Source organism: Cyanistes caeruleus, chromosome 1 (assembly GCF_971803275.1).
Source record: "Cyanistes caeruleus chromosome 1, bCyaCae1.hap1.1, whole genome shotgun sequence".
In the NCBI taxonomy this organism is placed as follows: domain Eukaryota; kingdom Metazoa; phylum Chordata; class Aves; order Passeriformes; family Paridae; genus Cyanistes; species Cyanistes caeruleus.
In genome coordinates, this window is record NC_141701.1 from 135,424,822 (window position 1) to 135,450,749 (window position 25,928).

At 40.0% G+C, this 25,928-nt stretch overlaps 1 protein-coding gene across 46 annotated transcripts in view; it reads left to right on the forward strand.

Annotated features, from left to right (window-relative positions):
- The window catches only part of KIAA1217 (KIAA1217 ortholog), a 361,365-nt gene that overhangs the window by 246,003 nt on the left and 89,434 nt on the right, over positions 1 to 25,928 (forward strand). For 35 of the 46 annotated variants that reach the window (XM_086860862.1, XM_086860878.1, XM_086860947.1 and 32 more), the window contains one exon: positions 20,636 to 20,831. In XM_086860862.1, the coding sequence (XP_086716988.1) occupies positions 20,636 to 20,831 (196 nt within the window). Of the gene's footprint in view, positions 1 to 11,212; positions 11,294 to 20,635; positions 20,832 to 25,928 lie in introns of all 46 variants that reach the window. The other 11 variants (XM_086860806.1, XM_086860817.1, XM_023920157.2 and 8 more) reach the window with 2 other exon arrangements.

The following is a 25,928-nucleotide window of genomic DNA, read 5'->3' on the forward strand; positions in this document are numbered from 1 at the left end:
CCCTTGCCTTATTGGACACTATTGAAATTACTGGCCATTTATTCAGTTCCTGAGATAAACAGAACTGAAAGCTCAGTCAATGCATGTCAGGGCAGATATGATCATCCACTAGATATTTTTTTTCCACTTGGCTTTCTTACACTGCCTAACCTTCAGTGAACTCCTTGCAACATCTGCTTTCAGAGAATTCTCCTTAATCCACCTTCATTGTCACACTGGGTTTTCTGTTTGACTTTTAGAAAAAGAGAAATAATGATACTTCTGGTAATTTCAATAACTAGAGAAAAATGATTGAGGATGGGAACTCTTTTAAAAGGGTTAAAGGAATAATAGGGTAGCACCATCAATGTGAATAGAAGTCTTGAATATGTTCATGTCTTCATAAGAACTCAGTATTTCCTTCTGAGTTCATCAAATCAGAGTACTCTGCAGTTTTGAATTATTTTAGTCCAGAATCTTCAGGTTTAAAAAAAAACAAATAAAGAAAATCTCAGTCTCTCTTTTGCAGCGGCCAAATAGTTGCTCCTACAGTATGGAATATTTGGAATATACAACTAATATCTCCCACGTAAGCCATCTTTGCATCTCCTTTCTGAGTGGATGAGAACAAGATCTATGTTTTCTAGCTGGTCAACCTGGATATTATTTCTGGGAACAACAATGCCTGTCATCACTTTATGTTGTGAACAGCATGCTGAATAGAACAGTACTGCTGAGTATATCTCAGGTCATGATTTCTCTCAGTCAGAACTGATACAAGTGCAAGCAGAAGATAATCCCTTGAGGACACTGAAGGGAAAATATGCACCTCTGCAGTGCACACTTAGATGCTGTAACCTACCATCACAGAGTTTCCCTTGCTAACAACTGTATTAGAGAATAGAAGGCCTTGATGATTGTAAACAGACAATATATATTTTGCTTCTGTTTGAAGAAATAAGTTGTATTTCCATCTAAAAAAGAGGCAAGTGAAGGATGAGGAACAGAGACCAAAAAAAAAGTAAGTATTGCACCATGGCCAAAATAGGAATTATTTTCCAGTTTCTAAAGTAACACCAAGACAGACAGCAAACAGCAGACAGGAGCAAAGCTACAATGGAATATCTGTAGAGTCTATGAACACATTTATTTTCACAAGACTAGGCACCTTCACCCATGTTCAGACACATCTTTAAAGATACCACTGCCAGTATGTTTTGCTTTTTAAGTCCTACAGAATCACCTGTTGGAAAGCAAATTATTCTGAGATTCCTTCAAGAACAATAATTAGAGCCCATTTCTTCTTCACTTTGAAACTTTCAAATCTGTTTTTGAGGCTTCAAGACACTTAAAGATGATAACCTGTAGGGATGCCTGTAACAAAACACATTCCATGAGCTTCTGTGGAGTCAGGATTCCTTTTGTGTGCATAAGGAATTCCTTGTGACTACAAGACATGCTCTCAACAGTCAGTAACCAGGCAAATGGATAATCTCAAGTACATTATGTTCTGTCTACAGTATTTATTGACTATATTGGAGGCTGTGCCATGTAATTAGAAGAAACAGACAGTTTTTTCAAATATTTGTGCATACCCTTTTTTGTTTGAGCAGATAACATTTTCTTTTGCTGAATTTGGGAGAGGGAAGACATTGAAGAATGTGAGGTCAGTGAATATTCACAAAAGTTCAGAAGAAGCTATGAAGTGCTCATCTGGTTTTATCTACTAAAGTTTACTTAATTTCGAAGTTTTAAGATCTGATTTGGTAAATTTTCAGGAGTTCTAAGGATACTGCGTTCCAAAATGTGTGTATGTGATAAAAGAAAAAGAAATCATGAGAAAATTTAAAAAGAGAAAAAAGAGAAAATTCAAATGTAAATACTCATGTGACTTCACCTCTCTCTGATATGCAGAAAATATATCTATTGGCTCATACTAATTATGAATTTGTTTGGGTTGGAAGGGTCCTTAAACCCCCTGCCATGGGCAGGGGCACTTTCCACTACAACAGGTTGCTCAGAACTCCATCTAGCCTATCCTTGAAAACCTCCAAGGATATTAGGCTTGTTTTCTCCTAATTTTTGATACTTCATCATTTAGGAGTGATGCTAGCACTGTAGCTAGAAAGGTTTTTGGGGAACAAAGATGTTCCATGTAAAGATCCCAACTTGTGAAATGTTTAAGCATTAGAAGAGAAGGTATGCACAAGTAAATGAGATTTTAGAAAGACATCTCTCTTTATAGCATATAAAAAGTACAGAATTGCACTTTCTGTTCTGCATGAATGTGTTAGATTCCCCTCCCCCAGGTTGTCCTCAGGAAAAAAAAAACTAAACTCTATTGCAAATTATTATCCACTGGCGAGAGGCCTAGCCCCTTACAAGTTGGAAACCATTTTATATGCTGTAGAGTCTTTCCAGTTTTAAAGCCCTGTGTTGGCTTGTGAACAATGGTGACATCAACTCTTGAAATCCAACTTTAGCTTTGTTCCTGGTTCCATAAGGTTTATAAAGCCAGTAGCATTTGTTTTTGTTCCCAAATAGGATATATTTAAACTGACATATCTGATTAATGGGCTGATGTTTTGGTTTATTTATTATTTTGTTTACATTGTATGCCTTAAGTGTGAGAAGATAATTTCAAGAAGAAAGTTTGGAAGTACATAATAAAATGTATTGCAATAAAGACTTCAGAACAATATATAGTATTTGACTATCTATATCTAAATCTGAAAATTAAATTAATATGGAAATATACCTATCAATGAAAATTCAAAGTACTGCTTTGCAATAGAGGTGTCACAATCATTTTCCACAGCCTGAAGTTGGCTGGAGTTAATTAGCCCCTAGCATCACAACAGTGATATCTGATTGCATCAAAAACAGGAATCACTTGGGACCTTGCAGAATCTCACTGTTTGTGTATAACATTATTTGTACTTGATATTATCTATCTCACTTATATGAGATAACTGATATTATGAGACAGTAAGACTGACTTTTTCTCCCGGATTCCACTCTAATTACTCTGTAACTATTCAAGTGTAAGCTGGTGTATGATGAGCAAAGGCATTTCTGAGCTCATAGTTCTCTTGTTATTGTGTAGATGACAAATATGTGCTTAAGAAAGGGTGGAAGATAATAAATTCAGTTAATCATAAAACAGGCAGGCTTTTTATGTTTGATGTTGTAGTTCAAAGTTTTAGGTGTTGTAAGGGAAAATGTAGGAGACTGTGCTTAGCAAAACCTTCCTACTGTGCTAAGACAGTGATCCTTACAAGAGGTTAAGAGCAAATTTAATGTGGTGTATAAATGTAATACTTTCCTGTAGCAGTTTTCCCTGCAGTGTGCTGGAAACTGTTCATGAGTTAATTATTGCAGAAGCCATGTAAGGTAAAAAGGTACTGTGAGTTCTGTTGTACATGGTGGGCCAAGGACAGGAAAAGTGGTTTTGTGACTGAAATGGGAACCAAAGCTTGTTAACTCTCAGACCATGGAAAGCTATGATTGGACTAAAGTTACCTATTTCTCTGTGGTCAAGGGAATTCTAATTAAGTTTTCTAAGAATGCTTTAGTATATTGAGAAATACTTTGTGAGACTTGCCAAAATTTGAGGTTGCCCCTACAGTTCTCCACTGATTTTTCTTACCCAGGTCACCCTTGATGAGTGTTCTCTAAATTGTTTCTGCTCTACAACTTACTTTCTTAAAAGAAATTAGGAGCTTTGAAGCATATAAATGAATCAGATTTAGGTTTTGTTTTTTCCTAAAAGCTGAGCAGAAAAGCAGACTATGGGGTTCAGTCCCAGGCATCCTTACAGGCAGGTGCTCTACTGCACGAACCCTTCCCCAAAGCTGTCTAGGGCAGTAGTTAAAATGGTGGTTCTTGGCTGAGACCATTTGGAGTTCTGGGCTTTAAGTTATTAGCATTAAAGTTGTTTTGTGTTCTGGAGGTACAGAGAAAAAAGGTGGAACAAAATATATGTAAACATTTCTGTTTATACTGTTTCTGAGTAAATACCTTTTTTTTTTTTTTCTTTTGGAGTGGGGAAGAAAATCCTGTAACCTTATAATTTTGAATGAGAAGTAATCAAATTTTTTTATCACTTTGAGTAGTTTTTGAAAGGTTTAAATGGATGAGCAGATCACAAGCTAAAAAATTAGGTACATTTAAGCAATACTGAAGGCCCAAATGACATCCAAAAGAAAGAACTTATTAAAGAAACATTACAGTTAAATCTAAGCAATGAAAGATGACAAGTACATGCATTTTTCTGCATTTCAGAGGATGTTGTTCTCAGTAGACCATCAGTTGTTCTTGCATACACCATACTGTGCTTTTCAGCAATGGTTGTTGTATGAATAACCAGGTCAGCCAGTTGTTTAAATAAAGTTGGGAGAAAAATACCACGGAACAATGAGAGAGAGAAACAGCTATGTTCTTTAAACATCACATTTTCTCTATTACTCTTACTTTTCAAAATACTGGAGACAGCTCATGAAAATCTTTTCCTTCTTAGGTCATCATTGTTTCTTTATTCCTTTATTAAGATTTATAATATTTTTTTTTTTGTTTATCTTCAGCAATATATTGTGATTCCAAGAGGAGATGATAATGGTAGGAGAAAGCGAGTGAAAAATCGGAGCAATACACTGTTGGAGAACAAAATACTGCCTTTGTCTAATTTTCTTGATTTCCAACAGTGGGACAAATACAGAAAATTTGTAAACAATATTCTTGACACTTAGTAAAGTTTAGTCTCTGAATCCGTATTTAAATTGTTGACTATCTCTGATATTACATGTCAGTGGCTGAAAACCCCCAATTGAACCACTAACTGAAAATTTGTCTGTTTCATACAAATCTTACCAGAATTAGTAGGAGGCAAGGGGCGGTACCTCCTTGTAAACTCGTAAGCCTCATTAGGCAACCAAGTTTGAGATCTTCAGCCAATGTTTTTTCAGTTTTCCAGGTCTGTACAATGGAGGCTTTTTGCATACGGAATTTTGCATCACAGAGGAACGATTCAAGTTCAGGTTCACGGATTCAAATCAGGTTCAGGTTACCTCAGAGAAATTAGGACCAGTTATCGTATTTTTTTCAGCATGCACCAACCAGTCTGGGTTTGCATGTTGCACTTCACAATGATACTTAAATCCTGTAGTGGGGGAGAGACAAATCATAAATACAGGAATGATATCTTTTATGTATTGTCCTGGTTACTTTTATGTGAAATGTGGAAAGAGAGGAGTCTGATAAGCCCCCACCTCTGTAGGTGCTGGGGCCAAAGAACGACCAAACAATCTATCCATGCCTTACTTCATTAATTAAAAGAGTCTCGTGGATTTCTTCTATGACTATTCCTAATTATGTATTTAATTATGCACTTCAAACATAAAGCCAAGACTGAAGTATACAATACCCTGCAGGTTCTTGCTTAAAAAAAACCCTAGACTTGTAAGTCATCTAAGGTGAACAAGGCGTTACATTTTCCTTTGCTATTGTAGGGGAACTGGAGTACAGATACAATACTGTATTTATGTTGAGGCAGTGTTTCAAAACAGCATCTCTGTATGTGTGGAGAGACAAGAAAACAGAGAGCGCTGTGTGACCCTGGAGAAATTCTGAAGCCCCTGAATACCAGATTACTTTTTACTTTAAAAGTGTAAATATTTTATGTTTCTTAAAAAGTATAGCTGGGACTATGATCTGAATTCCCTTCAGGGTTTTTTTTCCTCATTCTAGGTGTTTGCTTTTAACATTTACTATATATAACATTTCATATATATATTATATGAAATTATAGAAAATAATAGCATTAATCCTCACTAAAATGAAACACAAGATTTTAACTATTTTTTATAAGAACTGTGAGGAAGATGAAATCAACAATGAAGACCCTTCTTTGTTGTTGTTTTGGAAATCAAAACCAAAATAGTTTGCCCGGTTAGCATATGTCATTTTTAGCTGTAATATTCAATGAGTTTGAACCAAAGAGCATATGCAGGTTGAGGAATATGTAGATGTAGAATGTGCTGGAAAATGTAAATCTTGAAACAGAAGAAGTCATAATGTTTTGTGCAGACTTCTTCCTTTGCTATCTCTCTGAGTGCATTCCTGGTTTGAGTTTCACTGGCCCTTTTGTTTTCATGCTTCCTTTGGAGCCATTTGTCATTGGCCATCACCAGGTGTGTCGCCCCCGAGCCCCGCAGTTGTTTAAGCACTGTCTGTAGATCGCCTGCAGTTGATCCTGTACATTGGCTGTGTTTTCATGTGAAAAAAGACTTCACCTTTTCCCTTCTTTGGCAAATACCCGTGTGCTTAACATTTCTGTTGGAGGAACCTCTTTGGCCTGATCCCAGCTGAGTTACTATCCTGACTTTTTCCCATCCCAGCATTGTTGAGAAACACCATTTTCTCGCATCCTCCCCACAAAACCATTGTGCACAGGAAATAGGCAGTTGATCCTCATTTCCTTCCTTCAGTTTCAAGCTGTTTTAGAGGACTTATGAGTCAGCATCTCATTTAGTTGTATATCATCATCTGCATACTCATCTCAAGCCCTTTGTGTTCTCATTATCGTTTCCCTGCAGCTTCAGCTGATTGCATGTCTCTGCAGGATTTCACCTGGAGACTGTAAACCTAAGGAACGCTAATTGTCATCCTAATGTCCTGGGGACCTGGCTTAGCCCCCCTTTGCTTCGTTCTATTCGATTTTAGCTGGTTTTTTTTAACTCAACAACAGTGTCATCTTCCTGGGTCACCCATGATAAATGTAACATGTTTAATGTATTCTGCTTTTGAAATTACTTCCCTTTTGAAATCCATCAGAAGCATAAATCAAGGGCATATTACACAGACTGAAAAAAAAGGGGAAGATTTAACATGCTCCTCTTTTGCAGCACTGCCAGTGAAAAGGCTCCTCAGCTTGTATGTCACTGCCAGCCAATGCTGCGTTCCTGCGGAGGGAGCACATTGTGCTCCTAACACCCTTCTGTGACATTATTTCAGACTAACTCAGGGGGACAGATGTTTCCTACTAAATCATCAACACAAATGTCTCAAGCACATTTTCCTCTGGAGACTTAAAATTTCAGTGTTCAACAGGTCTGATCCTGTTTAAAATGGTGAATACGTTCCTTTGATCTACTTAGCAAACAGATCCCACGAGACAGACTTGCAGTTCATTCAGCCTTGTTTTGAGGGCCCTGGGATAATGACTAATACAGTTAGTCAGCCCCAAGGTATTAATCCTTGTCCTCCCTAAACTGCTGTGTATTCCTTTGGGCTCTACCTTACAAGTGGTATTCACCAGACTTTTCTTATGTCTTTATTTGATGACGTTCAGCACATTCCTGGAAAACTTTGCTTTCCTCCTATGACTCTTAGCCTTCTACACCTTTTTCCAGGGCCACCACTTGCTCCATTTAGGTTTAAAGTTCAAAAGCAACATGTTTTGCAGCTTTCCTTTGTCTGTGGTACTCTTCTCATTACAATGATGTCTGGCTCCCAAAATTTTCTCAAATGTAACACCCCTTCCTGCTCATACCTGCCAATAGGGACATTGCAACCGTTTCTTAGTTGTGTGCTTTGACCCAGCCCCAGCTTCCACTCTTCTTGGCCTCTAGTATTTTCCACTTTTATCCAGAGGAACCTACTTATGCTCTTTTGTTGATTTTTTATGTATTACTTTTATATGTCCACCTGCGTGTATTAATCTGTTTCTTTGTATGCCAGTCCAACACGTACAAGCGTTGATGCCTCTTGTTTTCTATTTGCTTCCAAACCCATAAAAAACATACCACTAGTTTCAACAGGAGCCTCTGTACTCTGAGAGTATTTGGTTAACAGAAAGTGGAAATCCCTGTCTTTTTTCCATCTGATTGGGCTGTGGCAGGCCCACCTTTCACAGATTTTCCTTGCCCTGTTTGAGCTGGTCAAGTAATGTTCATTCAAGCCAGCTGAGGATCTGCACTCATAGGTGAGAATGGAATCACAGACTTTGTACAGCTCCATTTAGGAGAAGGCATGGGATCCTAGCTGCTGGCCAGCAGAGGTTGCTCAGATCCCATTAGAGTGTTCTGCACTATACAATTCTTTATTTCTTAGTAAGTCAAGTTGAGAGGTTTTTAATCTTCTGTGGGATTTGCTCCAACATCCTGTTTCCCTGCTCATGGTGGGTATTTGTTTTGATGCCTCATCTCTCTGGAACAATGACAGAGTTGGTGAGGGAAGCAGAAGACAGGGGATTGTCCCAGACACTCTGTCCCTGGAGCTGAAAGATCACAGCCCTTGCTGAAGTTGGAAATTGCAAAGCTCTTCTTGGATTCATTTCCCATTATTGTGGGCTATATATATCCATATGCATACTGATAGATGGAAAAAAATCGTACTCCTCTACAATCCAGAAGTAAAGGAAAAAAATAGATCATTATTGTTTTCCATTTTTAAATACCCCTGAGGTTAGTAGAGTGCTGATGAAGGCATCAGTGTGGTGTTGAGTTTGGATAGAAATGCAGACAGTTAAGAAATATTTTGGAAAGTTCCAAAGGAAGCCATGCTTCAGGTTTGGATTCAGACCCAAATGTCTTCAAATTTCATTCATAATAAGGTCTTTATGTGGGCTGTAGTAATGGTCTTAATTATATTTCTCCCACACTGGCATGTCTGGATCTTCTTTAAGAGATCTGAAGTTTGCTACGTAACACTGTGGATGCCTTGTTAGTCTCCTGGTGCTACCTTATGCAGGAGTTGAAGAAGCCTCCTGCTGCACTGCTGTTGTGGTTCTGGATTTGTGTGTGGTTCTTTTTTTCCTGAAAATCTGTGTTTATTAAGAGAACACTAGCTCTTAATCCGGCAGCATATCCATATGGGTTCAAATCAATTCCTGCAAGAGGAGGGAAAGTTTTCTGAATCTAAGGTGGATTAATTTTATGTATTTTAACTGCATATCTTAATTTATCTACTTGCTTTAAAATAAGTCCCATGTTGTGATGGGAGGAGGGGAAGAGTTAGGGATACAGGCAACATTTTCTCTGGATTGGCTGAGAAGTGTTGCAGGTTTCCCCAAGCATACTCATTTCCTTACCCACCCTTAGGTCACAATGGATGTTTCACTTCCTTTGGGACTAGGAAAATCCAGAGAAAAGTGACACAATTTCAATTCTCCATGAGGTGACAAGGTTTGAAGAAACTAAGTAGCTCAAGCTGATCCTATGCAATGGCTTTAGGAAGGATGACTTTTGCAAACTTTTAATTCTGCCATTGGGCAGAGTAATGTCCCTTCTGATGTGTGGTCTTGATGTGTAATGATGCCTGAATGTCAAGCGAACATGCAGGATGATTTTTCTTCCCTTTTCTTTCCTTGGGAATCTTTGTGTTTAGCATTGAGAAGGGACTTGGTCTTATACAATCTTTTTTTTTTTTTTTTTTTTTTTTTTAAAAACAGAATTGTTTAATAAAAGCCAAGGAGGGTTTCTCAGGTCTGCATATGTGGGATGGTGACATTATAAAAACATTAAAAACCCCGATACAGTTTCAGTATTACCGAGACATTAGCAACAGACTGTTTTGTCTTTGTGGTTTGGAACTGGAATGTTTCCAGTTGTTGCCGGAAGGCTACATTTAATTTGTACTGTGTTTGCATAAATAGCTTATTTGTAAAAATCACATTTTACTTGAACAATTCTAAATGATGCAGTTATCATAGGGAGAAAAATGATCTATTGTTCTTTTTAAAATAAAATGGTACTGCCCTTCCAAAGTATCCAGTGGACAAAAGCATGAAAAATCATAGCATACTTATAAGTTGCTTATCTCATCCCCAGAATCAGCTCTCACATGCTGATATCCTCTGGGTTTGTAAAATTCAAAAGATTTTTTGAATTACTCTCTTAATTGTGATGTTGGCATTATAATTACTTGCTAAATAAGATTCTTTAACAATGACGTCCTTGTTGTCAAAGCAGTTGCATTTCTTTGCCTGGTATGAATAGCTGCATGTTCTGAACTGGGAAGCAGCAGTTGTTGTGGGAGCCTGACTCAGTTGAAGGAAGAATTGATTGCTTAGAGAAGTTCTTTTAGAGCACTCTACAAAAATCACCCTTACCTCCACCCAGAGGCAAATGAAGATTAAGGAAAATACAGGACATCCACTTCTGTGAACTCAAACAGCAGCAGGCAATTTCCCCTCCAATTAGCATCTTGTTAATGTGTTGGAGGAAAGAAATAGTTGGGGTTTTTTGGCCCTTAAAACCCCTTTTAGCAAATTCTCGCGTTCTGTGGGGTTCAAGATCAGAAGTAGAATAGTAAAGAGAGATGTGATTGGCAAAGGCTTTTTATTCATGCCATAGTTTCTCTTTTTTAAGTTGTGGTTAATCATGAGTTACACAGTATTTCTAAGTTCTGCTTGAAGGATTCCATGTCCCTGTAGTAAGTGTGAAACGAACACAAAAGTGTAATGACTGCTGCTAACTCCAGCCAAGAGTTGTATCATTTCTCAGGAAGAATGTTTTGTTACTTGTCGGTTATGGTTTCTATATATATATATGAATCTCTATGGCTCAGCTTTCAGCCATTAACTCTTATATTAAAACCTTCTTTATGCTTTTTTTTTACATACAACCACGTGTAAGCACATCTGAACTGAGTCCAGCAAGAGTTCTGAGAATATTGCATATTAATATTGATAGAGCATATTGTTCTCTGCCACATTTGCATTTCCTTCACTGTTTTTCAGTGCTTCTCTTCTCTTCTCTTCTCTTCTCTTCTCTTCTCTTCTCTTCTCTTCTCTTCTCTTCTCTTCTCTTCTCTTCTCTTCTCTTCTCTTCTCTTCTCTTCTCTTCTCTTCTCTTCTCTTCTCTTCTCTTCTCTTCTCTTCTCTTCTCTTCTCTTCTCTTCTCTTCTCTTCTCTTCTCTTCTCTTCTCTTCTCTTCTCTTCTCTTCTCTTCTCTTCTCTTCTCTTCTCTTCTCTTCTCTTCTCTTCTCTTCTCTTCTCTTCTCTTCCCTTCCCGCACCTTCCCGCACCTTCCCGCACCTTCCCGCACCTTCCCGCACCTTCTCTTCCCGCACCTTCTCTTCCCTTCCCGCACCTTCCCTAAGCCTCCCCTTCCCCTCTCCAGTCTACTTTCAGTATGTATAGGTTATTCTTTTTTAATTTCTATTGTTCTCCTTTTTCTTTTCCTGTTAACAATTATCTCTCCCCCTCCCCTTCTTTTCTCTCTTTGATCCACAGGTTTTGCAGTGCATGTTGGTCTCCCTTCATTCAGAACTTGACATTCAAAGGTACATGATGAAAATTGAATCCTCTCAGAGAGTTAGTACTGTACTTTCTTTTTTCTGCACTCTGCTGTGAATTGAGTTTGTTACCCTTTAATTGTGTGTCTCGCTTCACAACTAAAGTTCTCAAATAAATATGAATCTGCATGCTTTGTCTCTCTGTATTTCACAGCAATGAAGTATTATGCCTATAGATTAATTGCATATGGGAGTGCAATGCATGTGCGTCCTTTGACAATTTTTTTTAATTCTGACTTTTCCTTAATGGCATGATAGACATGAAGTTCTTGTATTACATGCTCTGAAATCCACCAGAATTCAGTGGGAGATCCTAGATAAGTGATTCCTAAACACTATCCAAATTCCAGCTTTGTATTTTGATATATACATACTTGGGACTGGCTTAGGTGGTAAAAGTGTTGCTGCAAAACTAAGGACAGCTCTGTGGGCAGAGCAATAAATATTTTTGTATTGGACATGCAAAAATCTCAGTTCTGCAAGTTGCAGAATTACCTTATATGCACAGTGTGTACCTCTGAAGTCACCTGTATCTCACCTTTCATCCTGTTGAGTTTCTCTTCCATTTCCAGATGGCTTGTAATACAGAGGGGATGTCTACAAGAGCTGCCTTTTTCCCCCGGGGAGGCAGTGAGTGTGTACAGGCCCTGTAGATACACACAGTATAGATATGTAGATATACAAGCAGTAAGGATCTCCCTCCCTCACCAAGGTGGCCTCGAGGGAGGGAAAAAAGCAGAATAGCAAGGTGACAAGTTGGGAGAGAGGAGCAGCAGAAGTTTCTACACCCTCTCTCCTGCGGCAGCCCCCTAACTCTCCCAAGTGCCAGAGCTACAAGCTCTAGTAAGTGCTTCAACACGTTTACTTCCACGAGTAGAGGCTAAAAATAAGTCTGTGGCGTGGGTGTGCTGCTGCCAGAGGCTGCTTCTCCTGAGCCATTGCTCCTGCTGGGGGCTGGCAGCAACACCCTGCCCACAGACCTCGCTCCCACTCACCGGCCCCCATGCCGATGGTCTTTTGTTCGGGTATTTTTAAAATAGCCTGTTAATGCAGAGCGCCTTCTCAGCTTGTAGAAACACAGAAAAACAGGTTTTTCCAGGACCGCTGCATTGTGTTCCTTTGCTTTGGGAAACAGACACCACAGAAACAGACCCTCCTGTTTTCCTCAGGGACGTGTGTGGGAGAACAGGGATGGGTAAATAATCTTCTTGAATCAGAACTCACTATCCCCTAGGTACATTTAGGCATCTGGTATGTATTCTTTCACCCCCCCCCCCCCCCCCCCGCCCCTTTAGTTTTTGCATGTGGTTTTAAGCATGTAAAGATCTTTCCCCTTTAATCAGCATAATGACAGTTTTTGTTTAAATCATCCCTTTTAATCTTCACAGTTCTCATGGCGATTTTGGGGATTGTGTAGGTAGGAGTTACCTCACCCGCTGCTGATGAAACGCAGCCATCTCCTGGATGGAACAAAGGGTCGTGCTGGGTTGTGAATACTTCACAGTAGAGTTTTTCAGGAGGGAAAAGAAAAATAGCTTCCAACTGAAATTGCCATAAGGTTTTAATTAAGACAAATGCTGATGTCCAGGCTGGAATTTATGGATAACTTATTTAAACAAAGTAATAATAAACTGAAGCTGTGGTGCAAGAATATGACAGAGACTGTGAAAGATGAAATTTTGCTCTGAGGAAAATTGATGGACCCATAGAAGCCTTTGCAGGGAAAAACAGTGAGGTGATCTGTGGCTTTTTTAATTTGACTCTCATGTATGAATACATTCCTCACATGACAAAGAATTAGAATAAAGCAGAGAGAGAAATGATTTTATTGTAATGATTTCTTTCATTAAGTAGGACTTTTGCTTTATATTAGTGTGTGACTGATAGTTTTCTCTGTTGTTTTACTTCAACTTCTACCCTCAAATCTCAGGCAGGCATTTGTAGAAAAGGAAAACCTTCGATTTGGACAGAAACACACTGTGAAATATTTTTACACTTTAATGTTGATGGCTTGGGGTTTTCTGATATTACACGTATTCCAAAGAGATGCCACAGCATGTTGCATATTTCAGTCTGGACTTGTCTGGACCAATTAAGCTGCTCTTAGACGAGTTGTTGAGTTCCTTAGGGCAGCATTTTCAAATGCAAGTTCCTGCAATTAAACATCTGAATAAGAGGTCTGGCAGCTTAAGTGCTGAGCACCTACAGCTTTTATTGCTCCTAATGAATATCTTTACTATAAACACACAGCTTTCCTGAAAAACAGGTTTCAATTTATCTAGGTGCTTACAGTTAAAAAAAAAATTAAGTTTGAAAACGTTGTTTTGTGTTACTCATTTATAACGGAATTTCATGAAAAACTTTTTCTGCTAACTCTGGGGATCAACCAGCTGAAGAGCAAGCCATGGTCTTGCCAAGGGGAGCAGCCTGTGGATGTTCTGCTTGGTGATTCAAAGCACTCAGGATTAAAAGAAAATAGTTTTGGCAGCTTGCCACAGCAGGGAGCATGCAGCTGGCCACCAACAGGAGCTAGCAAGTCTCGTGGGAAAACGTGCAGATTTTTAGGATGATTTGAATATCATTACAACCTAAAAATACGGCAGATAAACTCTGTCACATCATTAGATATGCTTTTTTTTCCTCTAGGTGGAAGAAAGTGGGGTCAGTATCAGTGAATACAGAGTGGTGATAAAGATCCTGTCATAAGCAGAGAGGATTTTTGCCCTAAAATAAATTCACTAAATTGAGTAAAATGGCCATTCGTTGGAGCATCCTGACCCTGTCACTGCGACGGGGGAGTGCGTGGCTGTGACTGAGCACTACTGGTGCTGATGACTGAGTTATCTTCCCCTCCTCATTCACCATGGGAGGGAGGAGGAATGCTTTCTTTTACCTTAATTGGAAAAGTTCTTCTGGGTCTGTTTCCTCCCTTTCTGAGAGCACGAGCAGATCTGCTCTGGGGCAGTAGCTCAGGTTCGCGGTACACCGAGTTCATTGCTTTGCTCAGTGACCGCCCGGCAGGTGGCCAGGGGAGGGCTGTGTGCCCTGGGTTCTGCTGGCATCCCTCCTGGGTGAGTATGGCGAGCTCAGGCTTCCCTCGGGACCGCCGGCGGCAGGAGGAGGCCGGCAGTGCTGCGGAGAAGGGGCAGCTCGGGCAGCACCCAGCGCAGAACGTGCCTCCAAGCCAAGGAGGCTCCAGGCAAGTGGGGTACCTTGCTTCAGTGCTAGGGTGGTGGGCAGCCTTGGCTCAGGCACAGGCTTTCTCCTCATCAAAGAGGAAATAATTCTGGCCATTCATACCATTGAAATCGATATTGCCACCAATCCAAGATGCTTGTGAGAAAGAACCGGCTTTGTAACTCTTGTTGATTCAACAGAAATCAGTGAAAAGTTTGGGTTCAGAACAGAGAAATGAAAGCTGGAGACATATGCTATTCTATGAGCAGGCATCAGGGAAGAGTTTAACTAACTCCTGCATGCGGGCAGGTGGGCAGCTGCCCTTCCACTCTCCTCAGCTCTGGAGGATGCTGGCATGTGCCTGCTCCTGCTGTGGTGCCATTTCCAGCTCACGGCATCCCAAAGAAAGATTCCGTAGATTTTAACATCTTGTAATGGTGAAAAAGCACCAAAAGCACAGAAGTGAGCTTGTCACGAGAGGTGGTTTAATGTTGCATTCAGCTGCTGAGTCATCTTCCTACCCCCAACTCCCCCAGTGAGACAGAGTATCCAAATACATCAGTTGAGCAGAGGTAATATGAACTTTAGTTTATACAGACATGTATAAGCATTTAACTTTTCTGAGAAAGTGCTGTGGAAAAATATGAAAAGTGCTTAAAACGAGATAGTATGGGTAGCATTTGCTTTCTCTTCAACAGAAATGTGTTGCTAATAGCATGTCCAGACAAGCAAAACCCTGTTGTTGCATCAATGTGGAAACCCAAAGACTCTGTCTGTGGAAAATGCAGATCCATCCTTCAGACAACAATAACGTGGATCTAACACAAATACAATGAAGAATTATTATTGCAATAGTAAGAATTCATGTGCTGTGGCAACACTTTAGAGTTAATAAACTCTTCATACATGGAACACAGCCTGTTTATATGCCTGTTTGCAGTCTGTGACATATCCTATATCCATCTTTGGCACATGGCACAGGACAAGTAGTTTACTTGAAGGTCAAGAAGAGTAGGCTTCCATTTTTCTACTAATTTTTCCTCTCTATGTGAAATATCAAGAAGACTCTTAAATGTGGGGAAGGTGCCTATGCTATGTTCTTTAGAGTACATTCTTGGAAAAGTGTATTTTACTTCCTTGGTTTTATTTTTTGGTGTCTTTGTTTACCATTTGTACACTGCCAGGAGTGCTAGCAACATCCAAGATATATAAGATTCTTCTGCTGAATAGATAAGCTTCTGTCAAGATAAGGGTTAAGAAAGTTCCGAGAGACAAGAAATAAAAAGTAGGAATTGATCAAGAGATGAAATTAAAACTCTCTTCAGGTTATACAATTTTTATTTTTCTTTTGAGTTCTGTTTTGTCTATGGAAATGTGTGAAGCAAATTTTCAGGAGAAAGGAAAAGAGAGAAAAAAGGTTTCTGTTATATAGATTAGTATAAAAAATAACTGGAAATCAGCATAGAAGAACAGTATGAAGAGCAGAAACATAAAACCAGCTAGAACAAAAGCATGAGAGGATTAGTGTGGACAAATCTGAGCAGAGGACCAGAAGCTGAGGCATGCAGAAAACTTGATGAAAATCTCTGCTACTCCATGACTGCCCATTGCATTGGCATCTCTGCAGAATTTCACTTTTCATTATTCAGGTACTTTCAGACTTCATTCCTAATTATTTGAAATTTTACTGCATTTAAAGAGCTTTGTACTTTTTTCCTTTATTATTTTCTGGGTCAGTGAAAGGACTAAAGCAGATGTACTGAAAGTGTATTCTTTTGCCAAGCTGTAGCAGGTAGATGTCAGTCATGAGGCATGATTAACTACAGTTTTAATTCTTTGTCAAATCCCAGGAGTGGTTGAAAGATACTGGATCTTCTGTAATTGCTAGTTCCATGTGTGATACTTCAGTATATACCCTGAAAAGGTTACAAGGATCTAGATAGTATAGTATATCCTATAGTGTATCTAGATAGTAAAATAGTATATCCTAAGTAAAAGAGTTATCAAAAAGCACTGAGTAATTACATGTAAGTTTGCACCAGAACTGTCCATCCTTATTTTGGCCTATTCTTTCTGATGATGTTGTAACCCAGAACTAGCACAGACAACATCTTTTATCAGAGAAGTCCTTAAGGAGGGTCAGCTCTACTCAGCTGGCTGAAAGATGAGCCCTGTAGCACAAAGAAACACGCAGGGGAGTGCCTCTTAACATACGGATTGGGGAGAAAGACCATGGCTGACTGAGGAAATGTAACCTAACTGGTCTTGGCAGAGGGGGGAGGGAGACCTGCTGGCTCATTCTGAACCTCCTTCTGTTTTCTGGCATTTATCCCCGAGGTGCCTTCATTTCCTTGGGTTTGTCTGCCTCTGTGGAGTATCTATTTACACATTCTAATTTTGGATAATGCTGTTCCTTAGTGGGATATCTTGAGTTTTCTTCTCTGTTAGATATTTCAGGGGGTTTTGCTACAGCAGCGTTCTGGCTCACAAAGCAGCAGTCTAGACTATGACTCTCATAGGGTACTGTTGGGTCCTGAAACGTTGACTATTGGAGTCAACATTTATTTTGTGAAAGCTTTTACTGTGTGCTAATTCCTGAAAAGTCCTTAAAATTATACTTGCTGTAGTATTATTTTAAGCATTTTAATATTGGTGAACATTCAGAGGAAAAAAAAAAATATGGCATTACTTAGTGTTTATTTGACATTTGTCTTATTTTTCTTATTTGATATTAGAATCAGCATCCTGAATAATTGTCACAAGGTCAGATAATGCTGAAGGTTTCTGCACTGCTTTCTTCAAAAATCTTTACAAGTACTTGTAGCTACAGCTCTGTAAATGTTGCTGGTTTCTTTGCCTCTGTGTGGGTTGGTTTTCCTAAGATGTCATACCTAGGAATCCACTTGATTATTAAGTAACATCCTAATGCTTATTGCCAATAATAAAAATGCTTTCCTATCAAATACCCACTTGTATCTCTCAGTTACTTGAATACCCACTGTTCTTGCTGAGTTTGGGAATTTTTTTAGGATCTGTTTAAAATTCAGAATCCTGGAATGTAGTGTTTACAGGAGTTGAGCATGACAAATAGCTTGGAGTCTTTCATAAACTGTATGTGTATATTTGGCGGATCTCATTTTTAGCTTGCATTGGCTTTGTGTTTGTGTCACTCCACTTACTAGAGTGGAACTCCTATGGATTTGAGCTGGTGGATTAAGAGGAAGACTGGGCTTTGTATCTGAGCAGAATCCAGGAGGTGCCTCTGGATTGCTGCAGTATTGATGGTGAGAAATGAGGGCTGCTGAAAAAGGATGGTTTTTAGTGTGATGGGTTGACCTTGGCTGAACACCAGCCACCCACCAATCCACTCCATCCCCCCTCCTCTGCTGGAGTGCAGGGGAGAAAATAACATGGAAAAATGTCACGGGTTCAGATAAATGCAGTTTAATAAAGAAAAAGCAAAGGCCACATGCAGAAGCAAAAGTAAACAAAGTATTCTCTAATCCCCATCAGCAGGTGATGTCCAGGCACTTCCCAGGAAGTGAGCTTTCAGGTCAGTACACGTACCAGTTGCTCCTTAGGACAAATGTAGTAACAAATGGTCCCTTTCCTCCTCCTTTTTCTTGGCTTTTATTGCTGAACAGTCATCAAATGGTATGGAATATTCCTTTGGTCAGTTTGGGTCAGCCCTTCTATTTCCTCTGCCAAGATCTTGCCCACCCACAGCCTCCTGGGTGAGTGAGGGAATGTTGGAAAGAGCCTTGAGCTGTGCATGCCCTGCTCAACAGCAGCAGAAATAATGGTGTGTTATCAACACCTTTCTAGCCACTGATACAAAGTAAAATGCTATGAGGGTTGCTCTTGGGAAAATTAGCTAGACCCAACAGATTCAGGTACAGTAATGACATCATGTCATCTGTGGTGATCTGGGATGCTGTGTCTTAGGTCCTACAGCATTTCCCCAGGGACAGCTAAAGAAACACAGTGTCACTGAGATTGTCTCCATCTGTGCATTGACAGGACATGCTGGGCAACTGCTCAGCTAAATCTGTGTCTGTTGGCTTTGGTAATGAAGTGTCCCCTTACTGCTCAAATATACATCTGTTCATATTATCAATGAACAATATACATGCAACTGCATGCCTCAAATGACATTTGGGGATTATTTTATTATAAATGGAAGAGAAAAAATAAGCAAAAGCAAAGCAAAATAAGCTTGATCCATACTTTCATATGATCAGTATATATATTTTTTAAAGAAACAGAAGGAATTTCCTTCACAACAAACTCTGAAACTAAGGACATTTTGCAGGTTGATTTTGTTGCTTTTCTTTTTTTTTTTTTTTTTTTTTTAATCTTGTTTTACTTTTGGTCATGGTTTTCTTGAAAGGGAGAACTATATGCCTTCTAGTTCCCTGTTAATGGATTTATTCAGATAAGTTTTTAATCAGTACAAGGAACTACAGAGCTTGTCTCTGTAGAGAGAGAGTAATGTCTTGGCTTGGGAGTACTTCCGTAATATGCCTGTGTAAACAAAATACTTCATCAGTGATGGTTCACAAGACATTTTGGAAAGTTGAATGAAGAAGTACTGACTTATCAGATTCTTTTCTGTGTTTGCAGGTCACTTGTCACCTCTGTAACTTTTCCAGCACCAGTCCCTGTATTTACAACCTGTGGACTTGTGCTGACCATGTCAGAGGCACTTCAAAGCATACTTTAGAACAAATGTTGTTAGCTTTAAGTCCTGCATAAAATTCAATGCTCTTGAACAATTTCATTGCAAGACAGATAGTACCTACTCTTTTAATATTAGCATTTAGAAAGTGAGAAGTTCTGAAGGACTTACTTTCTTGTGAGGTGTATTTAATCATTGTAATTTGTGAGCAACTGCACAGCTTGGCAAGAACAGCCCTCTACAGCAAGATAATGAAAATGTAATAAAAGTTGAAGTTCTTCATACATTCAAAGTCATATAAGGAATATCATGTGATGCATGCTATTGCTGAAATGAGCTCTCTTCATTTCACTTGAAAAACCACTGAAAGAAACAGATGTCAGCAAGATTAGTTAGCTTAGCATTCCAGAAAGAAGCATAATCTTTGGATCTTGACAGCATCTCCAAACCTCGAGTTGAAGCTGATTTTGATACAGGGGATTTTTAACATAATAGCATCTGACCTTAAATGATAGGGGAGAGAAAAACATGTAAGTTTAATGACATCTTGTGCCTGGTGCTGATTATAGACATCTATAAAGTTCATATTTACATACCGGGTTTGGAACCTAGTAAGCTTGCTTTGCTTTGAATTTCTGCTTTGTATGTTCCCGTTTGCTGTGATATGGTTTGATTGAGAAAGACGAGGAAATTATTCTTCCAGAGTAATAATACATGTGTCTGTGAGGAGGTTTCACTACACATTATTGAGTATGCTTCTTAAAGCAGCCCCTTTTTGTGGAAAGGGCTTATAATGTCATTTATAGTTTGCAAAAAATGTTCAGGACATTTTATTTCCCATTGAGTGTGTTTTTATTAGGCAGATCCTACAGTGAAGAATTGGTAGAAATGCATAAATGAAACCATATCTCTCCCCTGCTGGAAGAGTTGGGGTTTTTCCCAGCAACTGTGTTTAGCAATTTACTAGTATGATTTCCCAGTAAAAGTCATAGTTACTTTGGTCAGGTAATGAAGACAGCTCTAATTTATGCTGGTGCAACAAAAAATAAAGTAATTGTTTGTGATTTCAACTAGAAATGTTGGATGGCTATTTTGGCTTTGCTGCATGACCTGGACCTTGCATAGATGGCACAGCAGAAGAAATTGATAGCTTTATAACTCCTTTACAGTATTGCTTTTCAGAGGATTTTTCTTAGCAGACTTGATAAAATTAGAGGGGGAGTGTGTGTGTTTGTGTGGACAAGGAGAATGGCATTACTGTACATCTCCTCAGCACATGTCTCATCCTCAGGGCCTTGTTAGAAACAAAATTTGCAATGTGGATATGCAACCATAAAAATTGCTGCAGAATGTCCAAGGATACTTTTCCTAAATAATCTACACAGAAGTGACCTCCAGCATATCAGTATTTGAAGAAGTTTGGACTCCTTCCTTCTTTTCTTTGATTTTTTTTTCCTCCCACACTCTGGTTTTGGTAGACTAATAAAGAAATACTCTGTTTTGCAGACAAGAAGCCCGAAGCCATCCCAGAGCCCCCAGTCCAATTTGGGTGACCACACAGAACACCTCTCTGAAGCATCTGCTGACTCCTTAGAGGCCATGTCTGAAGGTGATTCTCCAACCCCCTTTTCGAGGGGCAGCCGCACGCGGGCAAGCCTTCCCGTCGTGCGGTCAGCAAACCAAACCAAGGAAAGATCACTGGGTAAGAGCCTGCTTCAGTCCTTCTCTATTCTGTACTTAGTCTGTTTTTTCCATCTGTGTGTTTAAAACAGTCTTTAAAAGGGGGTTGGGGGTTGAAAAATTAAAGACTTTGGTAGCACATTATTTTTCATGTCAGGTTGCTCTTTTTGGTATGGGATACTGAGTAACTTGGGTGAATGGTGGAATTATTTTCATAAGATCTGAAAGTGGGATGGAAGCATAGTAGACATGCAAGGAGAGAGATGCAGGCCCTGTCATGAAATGCTGAGTAATGGTTAAAAGCCACTGTTGGAAACACTTCCTGCCAAGCCTGCACGGTATTTGGCAATGAACTTAATACAAGATTGTACCCTCGTTTTCAGACAGGAGACAGAGGCTTTGTCACTTTGTCATCTCTTCAAAATGTCATCTCTTCAACTAACCAGGCTTAGTTGAAAGAAACCTAGAGATATTATTGCCTTAGTAATCCATCTTACTGAAAAGGTTTGTATTTGTGTGGTGGTAGCTTTCCAGGCAGATGATTTGAGTGGATATGCTGATGGGGATGCCCTTTACTTTGGGGCAGTGCCCTTCCGTCTGCACAGTGACACGAGAGATGTGTCAGCACAGGTGGACAGATCTGCTTCCTGCATTCTTTCCATATCTCAGGGTTGAATTCAGGCCAGCTATGAACCAGAGCTCCTTTTATGATGGTGAATTTTGTCTGTGACTCTGCTCAGCTGATGGATGGTAGGACTAAGGCTGTTCTTTTGAGGGAAGACACCAGAGGGCAGTTAAAGTGTTGTGGGAAGGCACGTAACTCATGTGTGGATTGCTGAAGAAGGCAGGTTTTGCTCATAGGTAATAAACTGAAATGCTGCTTTCCTGTAGGCTCGTCTCCCAATATAGAGAGTGACATAAATCGAAGACCGGACTCATCGTACTGTGCTTGTAAGCTTGTCACAGTGGTTTACTCATCCCTCAATAATCTAGGACAGTTTCTGACAAGAGTGTTGTGATATCTGACAAACACAACAAGTGTGAAGAAAACAGGGCTGGAAGGGGTTCTTTACTCTCCCAGAGCTGAAAAGTGAAGAGCAGTGGGGCTGGAAACAAGGAGCTGATCCCTGTCCATGTCAGCTCACAAAATGGCTGCACTCCCACAACCTCCTGGGCCACCAATATGTTAGGATTTTGGGGGAGATATTTGTGATAGTTCAATCTGGATAAGACTTTGCTTTTGAGGTGTTCTTAAGAGCACATGTATGTTTACTATACATGCACTATTATGTTTACTATACTATATTGCCTATAAGTCACTGCTGGCTAGGGCATTCTCAGTACAGCATACTTCACCCCAGAATTTTCTGTAAGACCTGTATTTGCTTCAGTGTGATGTTACATGGTTGAGCCTTTGGAACTCACAGTCCAGCCCCACTGTGTGGGCTGGGGACCCCAGAGCTGGGTGCAGCACTGCAGGTGGGGTCTCAGGAGAGCAGAAGGGCAGAATCCCCTCCCTTGACCAGCTGCCCACGCTGCTTTTGATGCAGCCCAGGACACATTTGGCTTTCTGGGCTGTGAGTGTGCATGGCTGGGTCATGTCCAGCCTCTCACCCAGCAGCACCCCCAAGCCCCTCTGGGCAGGGCTGCCCTTGCTCTGTCCATCCCCAGCCTGTGCTGATACCAGGGGTTGCCCTGACTCAGGGCACCTTGTACTTGGTCTTATTAAACCACATGAGATTCTCACATGCTCACTTCTTGAACTTGTCCAGGTCCCTCTGAATGGCATCCTGCTCCTCAGGCATGTCAACAGTGCCACACGGCTGGGTGTCATCTGCAGATTTTCTGAGGGTGCACTCATTCCCTTCATCTATGTAATTTTTGAAGACATGTTAATTGGTCCCAGTACAGACCCTGAGGGACACCACTTGTCCCTGGTGTCCATTGGGACTCTGAACCATTGTCCACCACCCTCTGGATACGACCATCCAACCACTTAATTATCCATCTAACAGTCCATACATCAATTCCATCTCTCTCTAATTTAGAGAGAAAGATGTTATGGGGACCATGTCAAAGGTTTTACAGAAGTCCATATAAAGGGCATCTGTAGCCCTTCCCTTGCCCACTGCTCTAGCAGCCCACCACAGAAGGCCGCTGTCTTCATCAGACAGGACTTGCCCTTGGTGAAGCTGTGCTGGCTGTCCTGAATCAACCTCGGGTCCTCCATGTGTGTATGTGTGATCCTTCCCCCAGATGTTCTCAGCCTCGAGGTATCTTCAGCTTAGGGATTTCCTGGTTATGGTTTCTGCCTGTACAGTAACCATCAAAAGATGTCTCTTCCAGGTATTTGTTCAGTCCACCTTTGATGAATCCCATGTAAATTTTTCACATCTTCCATAGTGCCTCTGTGACTTTGGCTGCAAGTTTCTGTTGGTTTACTGCCAACCACTGCTTTCCTGTTGCTTTTTGTATTTGTTTATCAGCTTTAGGTTATACCCCCTAGTTCTTGTGTTGGAAGTGACAGCAAACATCAGATTGCTATCTGCTTCCCCAGGCCATATCTGATTTCCTTGGCCTGTCATTTCCCTCAGGTCATCTCTTCTCCAGCTGAGAAGTGCTGCTATAACCACTTGTTGCTCATCCAGAAACCATCCTGGACATCTCATTATCACTGCTGCCATGAAATTTTGCAGTTCAATAGTATCTTTGCTAAGATGGGAGGACCATGAGTACACTGTTAAGTAGTTCGTTCTTAAACACTTTCTTTAGCATCTCTTACATGTACTAAAATGTGTTGTCCAGGCCCTAATGGAAGACAGCCACATGAAGATACACTCTTTTACTTAATGGTCAGGATTTCAGATCCTGCAAAACAACCTGTCTTTCATGTGCCAGAGACAAGGCCCCATCATGATGCCAGAGATGAGGTCCCATCATGTGCCAGAGACAGGCCAAACACAGGAGAAAGAAAAAACAGGGAAGCCAATGTAATATGAAGCATTTCAGTTGAGAGCTTTTAGATTTGAAATTAATTTCTCTCTGTATTGCAGGAGGGGTCACAGATATGTGTGTGGCTTAAGAGATCATCATACTAGCCAAATTGGAGGTAATATATTGTCATCTGCCCACAATCTTTTTCAAGTTTTTCCAAGAACCAATTAATAACAAATAGGTTTTTTTAAAAAAAAGATAAAAAGTATTCCAAAAGAGTTCAGTTTTATATTATTTTTATTGTTAGTGTTATGTGCATTTCTTTCATAATAATGTCCTTTTCAATCTCTTCTGCCACTGTGTTCTAACAACACCATCAGCAATGTTCTGAAATTTTACTTTTGAGGTGTTTTTCATGCTGTGATCCTTTTTATTTCCAACGGTAAAAGGGGAGTGTTTATTTTTAAAAAAAAGAAAACTGTTTATAACTTCAGTTTTAAAAGTGCTGTGAACATACTTGTATTCATATGATTTTAAATATTCTGTGTATCATCACCTCCCTTTACATATCTATTAATTTTTAAATTTAATATAATTTAAATTAAAATTATGTTTTGATCCTCAGCAAACATAATTTCAGTGAGGAGAATAATGAACTTTTGTAAACTTTTATTAATTTTACGTTGTATATTTCAATGCATTTTAGAAAACTGATGCTTTCTTTTTGAAATTCTAATTGTTCTGTGGGTTTCTATTTTACTAGCTGTATTTGAGTCAGTTTGTTTTCAAATTGTGGTCTGAATTAACATGGAGCCTGAGAAGGAATAACACAAATGCATTTTGGCTACCTCACTATCATGGGTTTGTCAATCAGGACTAATCTAACAGGACATGGTATTCACGTGGAGCTGACCTAGAAAACAGTATTGCTATTGTGGGCCCATTTAAAATTTCAGCCTCAGCTTTTGAAATTAAGGTCTTTCTTGGCTAAGAAAACCAGAAATCAACACTTGCTTCACCATTGTGCAGCCTGGAGACAAAGCAAGATATTAAAATAAATGAATTCACTGTGCAAGAGAAAATTAAATGTATTTTAAAATACATATTTGAAAGCTGGGAGTTTTTCCAGTGAGATAACTGTGGGAAAAAAATTATCTAGCAAAACTGTCAGTGAGAATCAGCTGAAACCTGGAAAGTGCTCAAAAGCTTTCAGCAAACTTCACTTGCAATTTGCCTGGAGGAAGCAGAACCTGACAGGCATCCAGCGAGGTTACGCCAGCAGCCGCCTGTGCCCGCGTGCAGCTCGCTGCTGTCCCTGCTCAGTGAAATGAAGGCTGACAAGTATGTTCACTTGTGGTCTCTGGTGTGCTATGTCTGCCCAAAGAATAGGCAGCATCCTTTGTAAGGGCAGGCACTGGCATCCTGTGTGGTGATGGAGGGACCGGGACAGTCAATGCCATGGGTACAGCCCGGAGGGGCAGGGCGAGATCACGATTGCAGCAACAGCTGTTGGTGCTCCTGCAGGATCAGGCTGTACACACAGGGTTGGATGAAGGAACAATATGGTAGGGGAGGATCTCCATAAATGCACAAAGATTTGAGTTTGAGAAGTGACTGAGGAAGATGAAGCTTTATGGCTCAAGGGTTGCAATCATCTTTTTTGGGTGCCCTAGCCAGGGTGCCTGGCCACTCCAGTCCAGATTGATGAGGAGCAGAGGATGACTGGGCTTCCTGCTGGCAAACCTGCCTAAAGTTGGGTGATGTGAAAATCCTCTTCAGAAATGTCTGAGCCTGCCAACATTTGCATTTGATTTGCATTTGGAGGGATTACATAAAGGAGTAAAATTATACAAATGTGTAAGGATTGGCATGGGGAGGGTCTTAAGCAATCATGGAGTGTCGTGACTATTATTTATTAGCCCCCAAACCCAAGATTTGGCAGGCACAGATTATACTGTCTGATTAATTAGTTTGCTGCCACCTTATATGGAAATGCCATTACTGATTATAATCATAATGCCTCAATCTTTTGCAGTATTTCTTGCAGATGTTTCTCAAAGCCTGTTAAAAAAGAAAGGGCCACAGTGACAATTTCACTCGTACCAAAACCTTTTCAGAGGGACAGATCATTGATTTTCAACTGACAGTAGAAATAACTCTCTATTCATGTATAGGCAAGATACTG